The sequence below is a fragment of the Schistocerca nitens genome, chromosome 2, assembly GCF_023898315.1.
Source record: "Schistocerca nitens isolate TAMUIC-IGC-003100 chromosome 2, iqSchNite1.1, whole genome shotgun sequence".
NCBI lineage: Eukaryota > Metazoa > Arthropoda > Insecta > Orthoptera > Acrididae > Schistocerca > Schistocerca nitens.
The window spans coordinates 1,063,625,771-1,063,644,401 of record NC_064615.1 but is presented as its reverse complement, the minus strand read 5'-3'; the positions used below and the strand labels follow the sequence as shown (position 1 = coordinate 1,063,644,401).

At 44.7% G+C, this 18,631-nt stretch overlaps 1 protein-coding gene across 2 annotated transcripts in view; it reads left to right on the top strand.

Annotated features, from left to right (window-relative positions):
- The window catches only part of LOC126234788 (uncharacterized), a 282,904-nt gene that overhangs the window by 196,881 nt on the left and 67,392 nt on the right, over positions 1–18,631 (top strand). The window contains exon 5 of one of the 2 annotated variants that reach the window (XM_049943537.1): positions 5,111–5,248. In XM_049943537.1, coding sequence (XP_049799494.1) covers positions 5,111–5,248 — 138 coding nt within the window. Of the gene's footprint in view, positions 1–5,107; positions 5,249–18,631 lie in introns of both variants that reach the window. The other variant, XM_049943536.1, reaches the window with a different exon arrangement.

Here is an 18,631-nt window from a genome sequence, read left to right as displayed (position 1 = left end):
TCTTGTACGGAAGATAAATGCGTACCATCACGTTTCCGACTTTGATAAAGGTCGGATTGTAGCCTATCGCGATTGCGGTTTGTCGTATGGCGACATTGCTGCTCGCGTTGGTCGAGATCCAATGACTGTTAGCAGAATATGGAATCGGTGGGTTCAGGAGGGTAATACCGAACGCCGTGCTGGATCCCAACGGCCTCCTATCACTAGCAGTCCAGATGACAGGCATCTTATCCGCATGGCTGTAACGGATCGTGCAGCCACGTCTCGAGCCCTGGGTCAACAGATGGGGACGTCTGCAAGACAACAACCATCTGCACGAACAGTTCGACGACGTTTGCAACAGCATGGACTATCAGCTCGGAGACCATGGTTGCGGTTACCTTTGAGACGCTGCATCACAGACAGGAGTGTCTGCGATGGTGTACTCAACGACGAACCTGGGTGCACGAATGGCAAAACGCCATTTTTTCGTATGAATCCAGGTTCTGTTTACAGCGTCATGATGGTCGCATCTGTGTTTGGTGAGGTCGCGGTGAACGCACATTGGAAGGTTGTATTCGCCATCGCCATACTGGGGTATCACTCGGCGTGATGGTATGGAGTGCCATTGGTAACACGTCTCGGTCACCTCTTGTTCGCATTGACGGCGCTTTGAACAGTGGATGTTACATTTCAGATGTGTTACAACCCGTGGCTCTACCCTTCATTCGATCCCTGCGAAACCCTACATTTCAGCAGGATAATGCACGTCCGCATGTTGCAGGTACTGTACGGGCCTTTTTGGATACAGAAAATGCTCGATTGCTGCCCCGGCCAGCACATTCTCCAGATCTCTCACCCATTGAGAACGTCTGGTCAATGGAAAGCCGAACAACTGGCTCGTCACAATACGCCAGTCACTACTCTTGATGAACTGTGGTATCGTGTTGAAGTTTCATGGGCAGCTGTACCTGTACACGCCACCCAAGCTCTGTTTGACTCAATGCCCAGGCGTATCAAGGCCGTAATTACGGCCAGAGGTGATTGTTCTGGGTACTGATTTCTCAGGATGTATGCACCCAACTTGCGTGAAAATGTAATCACATGTCAGTTCTAGTATAATATATTTTTCCAATGAATACCCGTTTATCGTCTGCATTTCTTCTTGGTGTAACAATTTTAATGGCCAGTAGTGCAAAATCATGTTTACGTGACAATTTTTTTCTTATTTTGGTCCATACTACCTCCTCCCAAAATGTGGAAAGCAAAGAGCATGCAGTAGAAGAGATCTGATGTCAGAGGTACCACAACGACTATCGCTCATTCTTTCCACTCGGTCGTATCAGGGCCTGGGTCCTTCCTCATTATCCCTGAAAGTTTGTAACTTCATCACGGAACCTTCTTGTGTGCTGGAACAAGTGCGTACTGTTTGCAAATGGTGTTTCCACAAATATCCTGAAACAAATAATCTTCACCACAAGAGAAGTTCTGGATGCCATAGCATTATTTCTGCTCGATGAAGTGCTGGACAAATCCGAAAACAAAATTAAATTCGTAAGTATATTTAAACGTATATTTATATGGATCAGGCAACAGAGAAATAACTCTGTCTCTGTTCGTTATTTAGTCGCCTACAAAATAGCCTTTAACGAAGCAATCAACGAGAAGAAAAGTATGGTCAATTACTGGTACGCATCGCTTGTCATTAGTGACGGATATTGAATATGCATTACCTTATGTTTACACAGAGACAAGGTCAGACATTTTGTAAATAGCGTTAGTCAGAGACCACTCATCAACATCGCCCCTGAAGCTCGCCTCAGTGGACACCGGGGTCTAAACTCGTGTACTGATCCTCATCCAGTTGTCTTCTTCTAAGAGATATCGCCTCAGAGGCGGCCTTATAAGGCGTATTCACACTTGACGGAACTTCACCATCACGTCCGTCACATCAAACGATTCCCCTCTGTAGTTCAAATTGTGGCATTCACACACGCCTTCGACGGAACTTCATCGACACGTTACGTCACATTTAGCATCACGTCAAGTTTTCTCGGAATGAATGTTTCGACGGGCCACAGTGTAGCGTACTTGGCAAGCAACTGTTACATTAAGTACGTAGTATGAACTAATACGAAAGTATTCCCCATTGGCACTTGCCGCGAAAAGGACTTAATATGTACTGGTAGACAACACTAAGTTAAAGTATTTTATTTTATACACTAAAAAATAAACGATATATATCTTGATCAAAGTGCTTCGCTCAGATTTTTCCGATGGAATAGAGGAAAGAAGCCGGCCGAAGTGGCCGTGCGGTTAAAGGCGCTGCAGTCTGGAACCGCAAGACCGCTACGGTCGCAGGTTCGAATCCTGCCTCGGGCATGGATGTTTGTGATGTCCTTAGGTTAGTTAGGTTTAACTAGTTCTAAGTTCTAGGGGACTAATGACCTCAGCAGTTGAGTCCCATAGTGCTCAGAGCCATTTGAACCATTTAGAGGAAAGAAAAACCGGGAGTAAAGCTGATGTGGCGTGCAGAAGTTTAAAATAAGATTCGTAATAAATTAACGACGAACAGCAGGCAGCAGAAATATATGTAAAAATAGTTCAACTACACTAAAACGGCCCATCTAGGCATACCGTATGCAAACCATCAGCTTCTGGGTGAGGTGATGTTGGGTGACTAAATCTTGAATTTCTCTTCATAATTTTTATTCGTATCTTGCTTAACAGATAAAAAAAACCTATTTTTTAGACATTCTGATATATTTATAGAACGATGACTCCTCTTCCAGGTCTTTGTAAGCAGTGTTGAACTCTCCTTCTCAGTCTCGATTCTTTAACATTTTTCTAACTCAGACTCTTTTTTTCTCTTTGTTCTTCATCATCAAGTGCAACAGCAATCATTGCAAACTACTTTAAACTAAATTTCGGCACTTTATGATGATTTACCGTAACTACGAAATAGCACCTCTGGCGAGTATTTTATAGACCATCTGTAATATCACGACGTTCTTTCTTAATTGGCGTGCCGTGTAGTGTGAATGCTCGGGAATTACTTTGACCGTCGACGTCCAAAAACGTGACGGCGACGTTTCGCAAATTGTGAATCCACCGATACTGAGTCACGCCTCATCTCTGGTTGATCTGGGGGGGGGGGGGGGGGGGGGGGGAAGGAGTTGGGAGGGACTCACGTCACTGTCAGTGCTAGAGGCGTGTTTAGCACCTGCCGCTGCCGGAAGCTGTCGGATGGACTAGCTCGGCGATAAATCAATGTTTTGACGTCAATGGCCGTCAAAGGACGTCGCCATGGAGACGGATTCGCTCGACCTGCCGCGTGCGTCCTGTGCATACGTGTTTATGGCCACTCTGGTGACGCACGTTCGCCACAGATTTGTCTGCCCTGCAGTTTTTTGCTGTGGCTGCGTCGTTGCTCACTACACAATGGAAAGATGAAAAATTGCTCGTTGCTCTTAAGCTATGCATTTTAGACCCTGTGTTTACTGAGACGTTTTTGTTACTAGTATCGTGTACTTTCCACTGTATGCATTTACACCATTAATTGTGATAGACCCTATATATACACTACTGACCATTAAAATTGCTACAGCACGAAAATGACATGCTACAGAAGCGAAATTTAACCGACAGGAAGAAGATGCTGTGATATGCAAATGATTAGCTTTTCACAGCATTCACACAAGGTTGGCGCCGGTGGCGACACCTACAATGTGCTGACGTTAGGAAAGTTTTCAACCGATTTCTCATACACAAACAGCAGTTGACCGGCGTTGCCTGGTGAAACGTTGTTGTGATGCCACGTATAAGGAGGAGAAATGCGTACCATCACGTTTCCGACTTTGATAAAGGTCAGATTGTAGCCTATCGGGAATGCGGTTTGTTGTATCGCGACATTGCTGCTCGCGTCGGTCGAGATCCAATGACTGTTAGCAGAATATGGAATCGGTGGGTTCAGAAGGATAATACGGAACGCCGTGCTGGATCACAACGGCCTCCTATCACTAGCAGTCCAGATGACAGGCAACTTATCCGCATGGCTGTAACGGATCGTGCAGCCACGTCTCGATCCCTGACTCAACAGATGGGGACGTTTTCAAGACAACAACCATCTGCACGAACAGTTCGACGACGTTTGCAGCAGCAAGGACTATCAGCTCGGTGACCACGGCTGCGGTTACCCTTGATGCTGCATCACAGACAGGAGCGCCTGCGATGGTGTACTCAATGACAAACCTGGGTGCACGAATGGCAAAACGTCATTTCAGATGAATCCAGGTTCTGTTTACAGCATAATGAGGGTCGCATTCGTGTTTGGCGACATGGCGGTGAACGCACATTGGAAGCGTTTATTCGTCATCGCCATACTGGCGTATCACCCGGCGTGATGGTATGGGGTGCCATTGGTTAGACGTCTCGGTCAACTCATGTTCTCACTGACGGCACTTTGAACAGTGGATGTTACATTTCAAATGTGTTACAACCCATGGATCTACCCTTCATTCGATCCCTGCGAAACCCTACATTTCAGCAGGATAATGCACGACCGCATGTTGCAGGTCCTGCCTTCTGGATACAGAAAATGTTCGACTGCTGCCCTGGCCAGTACATTCTCCACATCTCTCACCAATTGAAAACGTCTGGTCAATGGTGGCCGAACAACTGGCTCGTCACAATACGCCAGTCACTACTCTCGATGAACTGTGGTATCGTGTTGAAGTTGCATGGGCAGCTGTACCTGTACACGCCATCCAAGCTCTGTTTGACTCAATGCCCAGGCGTATCAAGGCCGTTATTACGGCCAGAGGTGGTTGTTCTGGGTACTGATTTCTCAGGATCTATGGACCCAAATTGCGTGAAGATGTAAAGACATGTCAGTTCTAGTATAATATATCTGTCCAATGAATACCCGTTTATCATCTGCGTTTCTCGTTGGTGTAGCAATTTTAATGGCCAGTAGTGTATATATCGTTCCAAACGTTTGTTAGAATTCACGTAAAAACTTGACGTAAATCAATAAAAAAATGTTGAAGATATTTTGTAACAACGTTAAATAACTACTCGTCTTTGTGTGGCAGTAGAGTGGTAGAGATGTGGTGCGTTGCGGTTGCAGCAGCAGCTTCCGACCGATGGTGCCGCACGCCCTGGAGCTGAGCGGTGTGGGCCCGCGCCTCAAGAGGGACCTGGCCGTCGACCCCGAGGACGTGCTGGCCTTGTTACAGCTGTGGCAAGCCGAGAGGCACGGCGCCCCCAGGTTGGTACCCCCTCTGCTGGCCGGCTGTTAAATCACTGAAGTAATAAAGATGTTGCAGGAAAGCGAGTCGCGTACAAGTAAGCCACTTACGGGAGAAGCTACTGCTCTCAATGCAGCGGTAGGCAGCAGCGGCTCGCGGCCGTCGGCCGTCGTAATTTAATATATTATTTATTGGGAATGTTTATTGTTGCCGACTTACGTGGTGGGCCTTAATAAAAATGATATTTCATTTTATTTTGATTTACAATTAAATGCTTTTGTGAAGTTCTCTTTTTTAACAATATTATCCTCAGTATAAATTATTTATTACGTTAATGAACGTTAGACTCGCTGAATCTTAAAACATAATCATATAAGTTGAACAATGTAATATACCTTTCATATTATTTTTTTCGGCTAGTCAGTTCACTTTAAAGCAAAAAATCTGTAGTTATTAATTACAATTGCGGCCCACACACGCGCGAGAGTATTTCTTCTTACCTCATTGCATCGTAATCGGAGTCCTGGTTCTGGCTCTCGTCTGTGGTACTGAAAATAAGAATCTTAAAGCTACGTATTTTCTGCAACTTCGGGCGGCTGTGGAGAAAAATGAATATTATGTTAATAGCGGGCGAGTTTTTCGCTTCCGCTAATTTTTTATAAGTTAATATCGCCACGTAATGGCGTCGTTGGCTGCATCGGCAGCTGCGATTGTTGAACTGTAAATTACAAATTAAAAGTGAACAATAATATTAAATCAATATATTATCTGCTTAATTAGTACAAATATGCTTACATTTGCCAGCACTCGCAAGATGTCCGTCTACACGCAACCAAGACAAGAGAAGAAGTGAAGACGTCTAAAAAATTAACAAAAGAGCGTATCTTGTCGTCTCTTTAGATCATTTTGTTATATTTCTTTGCCCTCAAAACTTACACAGAAAAATTATTATAATACGGGTACATGAGAAAAATGTATATTATTCAATTTTAAAATGTCTCTTCTTTATAAATACTGTTTTTTTAGTCTTTTAGTATTATTTCACTGGGGGCGCTATAAGTGGCTTGGTTAAGAGTTCATTTCCTGGCAGCATTCTTCACTATTTTTTTGCTGATACATCGCTGACATGTACTCACAACGCGTGTAACCTTTCTATAAAAATCTGTCTGTATGTGATAACACTGAATATACTGATTTCGAAAACATTCTCCTCATGTAACGTATACTCTAGATATCGTATTTAACTACTGAACAAACTGACAGTTGGTTGGCCGTGTGTTGCGCATGTGAACAGTGCCGTGAAATAAAACTTTAAACTTAATGAAATGCAAAATCTGATATAAAGAAAACGAATCTCTTACAGTCCTAAAAGATACTAAATGTGTTCTCACTCAAAACTACTTAACCAAAATGCAATACTGAAGTACACTATGGGCGTTGCGTGATATGAAATGCAATGTTTGACTTCGACTATCCACAAAAATAAATTATTGCTCTACTCAAAAAGAAAATAACTGTTTGAAATTACCAACAACGTTCACTGAAAATTAATATGCTTGCTAGCACGACTCTTGACAATGCCGAACACACACACTGTTTGCTCAAGAATGCAAGGTGAGATCTGCCCCTAAATAAAAGTGACTTACCTCTTGTTCAAGATGATGTTTTTTGTGTCTGGAGTACCCACGTTCTCGAAAGCAAATACAAATCAACAGATGCAGCAGCAAAAGGAAAATAAACTACTCACTACCAATTTCTTCCTTGTTGCTCATCAGAAATAATCTGTGACTTCGTGTGGCGTAAGGTGCAATGCACACATGACAAAATATTCAAAACTTTACTATGAATAACGGAGGCAGGTTTTATTTCATAGAAAATCGTTGTTGGAAAATCAAACTCTGATTATTGACAAAAAGGATTGTACAGCACAAAAAGACTCTAAAAATTGCGAAATTACAAAACTGGTGATACCTCAATCAATTGCGTCATTTCTGACATGATGAAAACAGAGAGATCACATTAACGCTAATCCTAAAAGTTATTAGTTATGTGAGGGACAAAGATTTGCTTCAATTAACAGTTCTGACAAAGAAAAGTTTAATTCTTGCACATGCCTTCGTTACCTTTAAAGTTCCTCCGAAATCTTCTCCATCAATATAAAGAAGTTTTCATTTCCGCAATAAAGTATTCCAGACAGTTTCTCCCATATTCACAAATAACAGATCTCATTCTCTGTAAACCTCAACTGGTCGCTACTATGCCTGAAATCAGAATACCCTAGTGCTACACAACTGACTAGCAAGTCAACCAGAGATTAAACTAAACATATAGTCAAGGATCTTATTAACTGCTCACGCAGAGAGCGCATTCATCTTTACCCCTTACAGTAAAAGTGAATTGTTTACAATAGTAGAAAACATATGAGAACCTTACATGCGTATCCATAGCGACAGTAGTCTCAACTCTCCCGACAAAGCCGTTACACTTTTGTAGAAACAGTCGTTGCAGTGTTGATGTGGCGCCGTGGATAGCTTGACAGTTCTTCATTCATATTTTGATATTAATGTGGGATACATTCTCATCAGGTACATTTTTTTGGTTTTCGTTTGTTAATTGTATACAGTAGGCCTATGCATGCGATGTTTTAATATGTTATTTGCTGCGCAGCAGCGTTGAAGTCTAGAACTTTCGAAATAGACTAACTGCTTGTGCTGTTCGTTTAGGAGGTAAAACGGATGATTTCTTCGCTCAGAAACATGTCACGGTCACATATTACGGCAGAGAACACGCAGTTAGGTCGCTGCGTTTATTTAATGTGTGCATGAGCACGGCAAAGTACATTACCGAGGTGTGGTAGTGTGCAAACTATGAAATATGGCACAAATTTGGACGCAATATGGCCGCCCAGCACTCTCCGAGTTAGTCTCAGCTCTCCGTACAGTGCCGGTATAGTTTTTCTTGTCTGAGAGCTACGGCGAGCAGCTGTCGAGGTTGCCGTCCACACGAGAGGTCTAAACTCGCAGGGAGGGACAATCTGAAATCTAGCTCCACTCTCGGACATTGCCGGTGACCTGACTGTCGGCACTGCTTATACGAGGCGTATTAATCGAAAAAGCTCTCTGAGAGTAAAAATCTCTCACATGTATATACCTAGCTTAGCACGTGTCTCGCGTGGGAATATACAGGGGCATTCTAAAGTCACTATACATTTTGTACTTAAACAAATTTTATTAACCAGTATGTAATGGCACTGCAACTTATGTTACAATAGGACATAATTTCAGTACATTTCAATGTGACCACCTTGCATGTCTAGGCACACCCCCCAAACCACTGTAGACCGAAAAACCTGCCCAAGCATATCTGGTGTAATCTCAGCAGCTGCGGCTCGAATCCGCTGTGTTAAGTGTTCAGTGCTGGTGATCTTCACCTGGTATACCTTTGACTTGATTAACCCCGATGCAAAAAAAGTCTAAGGGTGTAAAGTCAGGCGAGCGGGATACCCACATCTGTGGAGAGACACGACCAATCAATCTGCCGGGAAATGCTTAATTCAGATAAAACCGAACAGCGAGGGCAAAATGGGGTGGTGCACCATCCTGTTGAAAAACAGCAGTATCCATAATCCCATCAGATATCAACTGGGACTCCAAAAGCTGTTCCAACATATCTAGGTATGTGGTTCCAGTAACGGTTTGTTCTGCGAAGAAGAAGGGCCCGTACATTGTTGACCTCGTTATCCGTAACAACCACACATTCACTTTTGCTGTGTCTCTTTGCCACTCCTGCAGCACAGTTGGTTGTTCGTCTGCCCAGATCCTGCAGTTGTGTCTGTTCACATGTCCACAGGTATGAAATGTAGCTTCATCACTGAACAGGACATTTTGCATCAAATTATCATTTTCCACAGCTTGTAGCAGGTCGTGACACATAGCTTGCCTGGCTGCGTAGTCCTCCGCTTCAAGCTTATGTACGACCTGGATACGGTACGCACGTTTGCGCAGCTTGTAACGAAGAACTCTCCATACAGTGGTTTGAGGAACACCAAGCTCCCTACTAAGTCTCCTGGTAGATGCAGAAGGGCTACTTGGGATCGCATCCTGCACACTTTGCACGGTGTCTGGCGTTATGGCCGGCCTCCCTGGACGTTCTTCATCTGCAACACCACCAGTACGCTGGAATTTATTGACGAGGGTCTTGATAGCAGCCTGGTGGGGCCTGTTTTCCGGAATCGACGGGCAAAGTCTGTCCGCACCTGTTCATACGTCATTCCACGAAGACGAGCAGAAACAACGGCGGTTCCTTCTTCTTTGGTTTAACATTCTGTCGTAGTACCTGCAAGAAACAAATATTCCGTCACTGTATCACTGAAATGTACAGTGACTTACTATATCACTGAAATGTGTAGTGACTTTAGAATCACCCTGTATACTGTCTGATCAAAAGTATCCGAACGGGTGTTTGTAATGCGGAATTGACCACTAAAAGTCACGAGGGACGTGGAGTGTTGTCTCGTCAGTAGAGAAGGAGTGACTGCAGAATGGATCGGTCAGGATAGCTCAGTGACTTTGAACGTGGATTAGTCACGGGATTACGCTAAATGCTGAAGAATATGGTCATATCTAAGAGTTGAGGAACAGTGCGGAGACGATGGTTGCTTGTACCAGTATGACAGTTGCACCCTGTCATAAAGCAGAATTTGCGACAATAAGTCCATAAATGAGCTTGCCTGCCAAAAGTAAACCGAGTTAGAAAGTCCACTTTGCTGAGGATTTCAGTGTGCAACGCCATTACCTTCTCTGGTTTCCGTTCTTAAGCAAGAATGGGAGGCCGTTCCTCCACAGATGTTCAAATACCTCATTTCAGTTACTCAAAGTCGTCATAAAGGCGAATGATGGACATACTCCAGATTAATGCCCATTGATAGACGTCCGGATACTTTTGTTCAGACAGTGTATATTGCGAGAAGGGTGTGCTGATTGTACCCTGAGCCTCGCATCACCTAACGATGTGAATACAATCACATACAAAAACTTTAACAGTTGACACTGAGACGACAGAAGTCATGGAACAGCGATATGTACACACAAATGTGACCGTAGTATAGCCTACACCAGGTATAAAAGGGCAGTACCTTCGCGGAGGTGTCATTATTGTACTCATTCATGTGGAAAGGTTTCCGACGTGATTATGGCCGCACGATAGATATTAACATACTTTGAACGCGAAATGGAGCTAGACCCACGTGACATGTCATTCCGGAAATGGTTAGGAATACAATTCTCCGAGGTCCACAGTGTCAATAGTATGCCGAGAATACTACATCTCAGGCATTACCTCTCACCACACCGCCTGGTTAGCCGAGAGCGCCACGGTAGCTGAGCGTGTTCGGTCAGAGGGCTGCGTGCTCTCTGTAATAAAAAAACTTAGTCAAGGAATCAACGAACAACTTGAACGTATGTATTGTGACGTCCGCCCAGACCAAAAGCAACGAACTATATGGGGAAAAAAAGCGCTAGTGCGTTGTTTGCTGGGCTCGGGTAGGCGCGCCGGCCCCGGATCGAATCCGCCTGACGACGAAGGACTGGTGTGCTGGCCAGCCTGGATGTGGTTTTTAGGCGGTTTTCCACATCCCCCTAGGTGAATGCCAGGCTGTTGTCCAAGTCCTGCCTCAGTTACACGAATCAGAGACATTTGGAAAACGTTCGCACTATTTCACGGTTTACACTAGACGCAGACAGCTGGGGTGCACTACTTTCGTCCCAGGGGGTACAGAGTGGAGACAGGATGGGCATCCGGCCACCCTTTGAAACTAACTTTGCCAAAAATCCATAGTAACAACCCAGACCCGGCAGTAGCTGGAGCGGGATCCGGATACAACAACAACCTCTCACCACATACAACACAATCATCGACGGCCTTCACACAGTGCAGCGTAGAGTTGTCAGTCCTCACAGACAAGCAACACTGCGTGAAAGCGCGGTATTCGTGCGGTAAATGTGGAAACGTAAACTAAGGGACGTTACTACCAAATGCGTCCAAACAGTGCCAATGGGCTGTTATTCTTTTCTTGGCTGTCGAAGGACAAATATGAGGCGCCAGTTGTAGCATGGAGTGATCTGATGGTAAACTAGTGATCTTAATCCTTATTTCTGGCTGACAACAGGCAAAAATGTGACAGTAACACGGTTAATCAATAATTTCATTTTTTTAACACATCCTCTGGTGATAGTGTCGTACCCAATAACTGCAATGGCCATAATTTTGTTAATTAAAGTACGACGAATTTCTGTCCTGGAAACAAGTAAAACAATTTCTTTAACCTAATGCTACGGAGACAAGCAGCACAGTATGGCGTTACGGAAACAAACACTATGTTTAGCTGTGCCTCATATATTTCTTAATCTCTTGCCTGATTCATTTGAAGATGCCCCGAGGGGGAGGGGGCTTGAAGTAAAAGACTGAATTCAAACCGTTGGGTTTAATATCAGTTACTTTTACATGAAGGAAATCTGAACTGCGTAACAAGCAATGTTCTTAAATGCTACTGCCCCTTATGGAATGAATACTTAAAAATAACTTAGCAAACAAAGTGATCAGCATGGGGTTATACCTCTGTAGGAACAATGGAAAGGATTTTAAACACTTGTGCGCGATCCAAGATGCTGCAGCAGAGAGAAGCATTGCTGAGGGCAAACAACAAGTGAGAAAGTTGCTATTACTCATTCACAGAGATTCAAAGGACTGATAAACTTACAACCTCACTATACGATTTGCATGGGACAAGAGCAGAACGAGAGAAAAATGGATATTTGTTACCGTTATTGTAATAAGGCGGTGTAAAGAATTTAGCTTATGACACACGCGACAAAGATTTCAGCAATACGGAAAGATTTTGGTATAAATAATTGTGACTAAGAACATAATCTGATGACACCTAACTAGCAGTACGCCAGCAATCAGTTGCATTGCGTCATTGCTTCGTGGTACAGCTGCACAGCATGTTTCAATCGGCCAACATCTCCAGCAAGTCCAGACTGCAGCTCATTCCGTCTTCTGCAGCCCACCGTTCGCTCCACAGCATCGCAGAGAGGGCGCACTTTTTGTTCGCACATTCCGGCCAATCATGTGCCAAGCTTCCGGACGCAAAGCTTTCACTTTTTGTTTTCCCAAATGACAAAATTTCCGTGGGGTGTTGGTCCCTACAACCAAAACAAGTTGTAAGACAATGTCTTGTTTTGGTTTCAGAGCACCACCCCTACAAGAGAATTTCATCGTTTGGGAAGGCAAAAAGTGAAAGCTAATTTAAAATGTATCTTAACGTGAACTAGCCGCCTGAAGATGAACCTATCGGTTCCAAACCGGTAACGGCGCTATTTAAATAAATAAATGGCATTGTAAAAAGTGGCTGCTGGCTGTTTTCTGCGTAGGAGTCACACTTGTGATAAATGACGATATTATCAAAAATCAGAGACAGCACAGAAAAGTGAAATTAGATTTCAATTTATCGTGACGCTAAAACGCGATACAAAGACAAACTACATAAGACCAAGAAAGACCACCGGGGCACATATGTTAGGACAAACTTACAGAACAACATTTTTTTTTGGGGGGGGGGGGCGTTTAAACTGCAGACTGAATGTATCAAGACCCGCACAGTATTATCAACCTTGAAAAAACCATATGGTACTACCACAAGAGGCTGGAGATGCACGCCACAGTATGTCTTCAACAAACTACTTCCAGACAACGACCACATTCAGGACAACTAACTCCACACCACCCTTCGCAAACTACTTTTTGGCAAATACGAAAACGAAGGTATCACCATCCCCTTTGCTCACGAGGAAGTGGCACTGGCGATACACAAAATGAAGAACAAAAAGGCTCCGTGTCCTGATGGCATCCACCCTGAAACCATCAAACAGGCTGCTCCACTTTTCTGACAGACTTACAGGACGACGAATACCGTATATGTGGAAGACGTCAAATGCAGTTATGATCAAGAAAGCAGAGGACAAAGACCCGACTGAATTAAGACATACATTCACATTCGGGCAAAGGTACAGGAGAGACCGCTGTGCGGCGAACTCCAGTCCCACTGGCAGCTCTTCGGCCTTTGTCCACACCAGTTTGTTTATCGATCACATAAATCCATCGACGAAACAGTAAACAGGGCCATAGAAATGGCACAGACAGTATATGACAAATACATAGTAGCAATCCTAATTGACATAGCTGATGGTTTCGACACCCTTTGGTGGCTGGAGCTGTTAGCAAGACTTAAGAGAGATGAACATTCCGCTGGCTCTATACAACAGTCTTAGAGATTATTGTAAAAACGGGAGAGTGGAAAGGAAGAACGGTCGCCAAAAAGCTTTAAAGACGGTAGTAATAAGGGGTTGTCCGCAAGGATCCATATAGCGGACCGATTTTCTGGGACATAGCCATAAAACCACTACTGAACGCACTAGAAGACAACGACATGACAAACGGGGTGGTTGCCTACACAGATGACCTTATGGTCATGGTATCTGAAAACTCCAGGTCTCAGTTGGAGAGTAAAGCCACGTGTCTCATCGCGTTCATCGATGAATGGTGCACGAACAACAAACTCACAATAGCAGTTAACAAAACACTTTATCTACTTCTAAGAGACACACTGAAAAGAAATCCAATGACAAAGTTAAACAACATATCTATAAAAAGGAAAGCTATGGCAAGATACCTCGCCATTTACACACATCAAAAAAAGTTTTGCCTCACTTCGGTTCCCAGAACTCCTGAAGAGAGACGTTGACTGGGGATATTGCATCACAGACACAGTCCCTCTGTCTCAGAGATGTCACTAAACCCGCCCAAAGGTGTAAATGCCATGCACGAGCAGTGCCTATTAGACGGAGGGGGTCCGACAGCCGATCAGTTCCAGTCATTCCACCAGGAAGTAGGTACACGGCTCGTGTTGTCTGTAGTTCAGCCATGCGCAGGCGGTCAATACCGGGGTTCGATCGCGTCCGCATTGTTACTTTGTGCCAGGAAGGGCTCTCAACAAGGGAAGTGTCCAGGCGTCTCGGAGTGAACCAAAGCGATGTTGTTCGGACATGGAGGAGATACAGGGAGACAGGAACTGCCGATGACATGCCTCGCTCAGGCCGCCCAAGGGCTACTGCTGTAGTGGATGACCGCTACTTACGGATTATGGCTTGGAGGAACACTGACAGCAACACCACCATGTTGAATAATGCTTTTCGTGCAATCATAGGACGTCGTATTACGACTCAAATAGCGCAATAGGCTGCTTGATACACAACGTCACTCCCGATGTCCATGGTGAGGTCCATCTTTGCAACCACGACACCATGCAGCGCGGTACAGATTGACCCAACAACATGCTGAATGGACCGCTCAGGATTGGCATCACATTCTCTTCACCGATGAGTGTCGCATATGCCTTCAACCAGAAAATCGTTGGAGTCGTGTTCGGTGACAACCCGGTCAGACTGAGCGCCTTAGACACACTGTCCAGCGAGAGCAGCAAGGTGGAGGTTCCCTACTGTTTCGGGGTGTCATTATGTGGGGCCGACGTACGCCGCTGATGGTCATGGAAGCCGCCGTAGCGGCTGTACGATACGTGAATGCCATTCTCCGACCGATAGTGCGACCATATCGGCAGCATACTGGCGGGGCAATCGACTTCATGGACGACAATTCGCGCCCCCATCGTGCACATCTTGTGAATGACTTCCTTCAGAATAGTGACATTGCTCGACTAGAGTGGCCAGCATGTTCTCCAGACATGAACCCTATCGAACCTGCCTGGGATAGATTGAAAAGGGTTGTTTATGGACAACGTGACCCACCAACTACTATGAGGGGTCTACGCCGAATCCCCATTGACCAGTGGGACAATCTGGACCAACAGTGCCGTGATGAACTTGCGGATAGTATGCCACGACGAATACAGGCATGCATCAGCGCAAGAGGATGTGTTACTGGGTATTAGAGGTACTGGTGTGTACAGCAATCTGGACCACCGCCACCGAAGGTCTCGCTGTATGGCGGTACAACATGCAGTGTGTGGTTTTCATGAGCAATAAAAATGGCGGAAATGATGTTTGTGTCGATCTCTATTCCAATTTTCTGCACAGGTTCCGGAACTCTCGGAAGCGAAGTGATGCAAACCATTTTTTGATGTGTGTGTGTTGAGGAACATTTACACTTTAACGAACATGCCAGATTAACAATTAACAAAGAGACGAAACTCATACATGAACCTTCACGTCTGAACAATATAAGATACAGACTACCCGTACAGACAATGAGGATATATTACATAGCGCTCTTTGACTCGATAACCTGTTTTGCGGCTATTGCTTGGGGACATCGGTTCTGCTTAGGTACGTATAAATCCAATCTGAGGTGCGGCCAGAGGCGTGTTTTACTCAGAATCTCGGGGGCTTTCGGCACAACCTCGATTGAGGCACTGTGAGTGGTACTGGGAGTTTTCCCTGCAGATATTACAATTCGCCACAGAGCAGCAGTCTACTGGCTGAAGAGGGGAAGACACGACAAAATAAAAGAAATAACTGGACAAGACATAACCGACAAAGGATAATCAAAGAAGTGGAGAACTGATACATGGCAGACAGAATGGGACACAACTGATAAGGGAAAACGAGTCTACTCTTTCTTTCCCAGTATGCGAGAGCGAATGAATTTGAAGTAAATAAATATAACACGCGGCATGGTGCACTTTCTCACGGGCCATGGACCGTATCCTGTGCATCTCCACAGGCTTGGCCTAAAAAAGACTCACACTTGTGCCTATGGTGAGAATGGCACACCTGAACACATAGTGCTCGTCTGCGATGACCCAGGACATATAAGACCGATTTTAGGGAACCAGGACATAGGACAGTTAATCGCAGACAAAGGGAGTGGAACCTTATAAACAACATCGCAAACGAAGTATCGCGAGCACTATATGCGGCATACAAACAGGAGAGACATTACGCTAGAATAAGACAAGCTCCACATCAAATGGTTCAAATGTCTCTGAGCACTATGGGACTTAACTGCTGTGGTCATCAGTCCCCTAAAACTTAGAACTACTTAACTAACCTAAGGACATCACACACATCCATGCCCGGGCAGGATTCGAACCTGCGACCGTAACGGTCGCGCGGTTCCAGACTGTAGCGCCACCCCGGTCGGCAGGCTCCACATCCGACAGATCAGCAGTACATAGTAAACGACACAGATACAAACACAAACACTTACTCGTATGCTTTAACACACACAGGAAGTGAAGACGAGATAAACATGCAAACATATCAAACGCAAACAAACGTTCTTCAACACTAAATCGAATCAGTCTGAAAATTTAGCTATGTAGTTGGTTGTTATACCATTCCATGATATGTAAAACTACCTATAGGTCTGACATTTCTTCTTCTTTCGCTGCAACAGGTGTGACTGTCTAAAAGTTTTACCGCGTCCTCGCACCTGATGCAGCCGACTATGACATTTTACACTGAGGAGCCAAGGAAACTGGTACACCTGCCCAGTGTCGTGTAGCCTCCACGTGAGCACGCAGAAGTGCCGCAACACGACATGGCATGCACTCGACTGATATCTAAAGTGGTGCTGGAGGGAAATGACACTGTGAATCCTGCAGGGCAGGACATAACTACGTAAGAGTGCGAGGGGTGGAGATCTCTTCCGAACAGCACGTTGCAAGGCATCCCAGATATGCTCAATTATGTTCATGTCTGGGGAGTTTGGTGGCCAGCGGAAGTGTTTAAACTCAGAAGAGCCACTCTGTAACAATTCTGGACGTGTGACGTGTCACATTGTCCTGCTGCAATTGTCCAAGTCCATTGGAAAGCACAATGAACATGAATGGATGCAGGTGATCACACAGGATGCTTACGTACGTGTCACTTGTCAGAGTCATATCTAGACGTACCAGGGGCCCCACATCACTACAACTGCACTCGCCTCACGCCATTACAGGGCCTCAACCAGCGAGAACAGTCCCCTTGATGACATGCAGGGTCCATCGATTCATGAGGTTGTCTCCATACCAGTACAAGTCCATCTGCTCGATACAATCTGAAACGAGACTTATCCGAGCAGGCAACATGTTTCCAGTCATCAACAGTCCAATGTCGGCGTTGACGGGCCCAGGCGAGGCGTAAAGCTTTGTGTCGTGCAGTCATCAAGGGTACACGAGTGCGCCTTCTGCTCCGAAAGCCCATATCGATGATGTTTCGTTGAATGGTTCGCACGCTGACACTTGTTGCTGGCCGAACATTGAAATCTGCAGCATTTTACGCAAGGGTTACACTTATGTCACGTTGAACGACTCTCTTCAGTCTGACCATCTTCATTGTGCATTCCGACGGACTTGGGCAATTCCAGCAGGACAATGCGACACCCCACACGTCCAGAAATGCTACGGAGATGCTCAGGGAACACTCTTCTGAGCTTAAACGCTTCCGCTGGCCACCGAACTCCCCAGACAAGAACATTATTGGTCATATCTGGGATGCCTTGCAAGGTGCTGTTCAGAAGAGATCTCCACCCCTCGTACTCTTACGTATTTATGTACACCCCTGCAGGATTCATGGTGTCTTAAACACATTGCAGTCTAATTAATCAATACATTACTAATTATTACCACAGTCAAGACAATATGTAACAGATGTAAACATACACACAGAAGGTATAATGCGAAGAGCTACCCCACCATATCGAAGTCAAATTGCCAACTCTTGTTTCTTCCATTAAATTCATTTTTCATTTTTAATTAAAATACATCCACGACCTATTGTGTACCTTATTTATTATCACTATCCAACTTACCAACTAATTTAAACAAAATGTTAATATACATTTGTAATTTTTTATATCTTCTTTATCTTTTATCCTTTTATTTTATTCTTTTGTAAAATTATAAAAAAAATGTACTAATAATAAAACTGAGTTTGTAGGGTATAACATGTAAAATCACACAATGTACGACCTGCTATACAACAACAAGAAACAGATCTTTACTTGAGAAATAAATAAACAAAAAAAATTCTATCGCGAAACTTTCAGCATCCCCCGGAAACACTTGTCCACGAATTCGGCGGGAAAGAGCGTTCCACGTACGCGCTCCGAGTCACGTAGACCGAGACACCATTTCTGCCACCATTTCTCTCCTTGCTCTTCGATTTCTTCCCCCCCCCCCCTCCCCCTCCCCACCTCTTGCTACAGTACTGTGCATTCCAACATCCAGCCTTCCTTTTAGAAGCTCTGCGAGAGCAGAAAATCCGCCCTAGCCCACAACCAAACTAACAGAATGCATTTTATGCGATACAGGCACTGTTCGTGAAATAGAGGCTGCTGACCATACC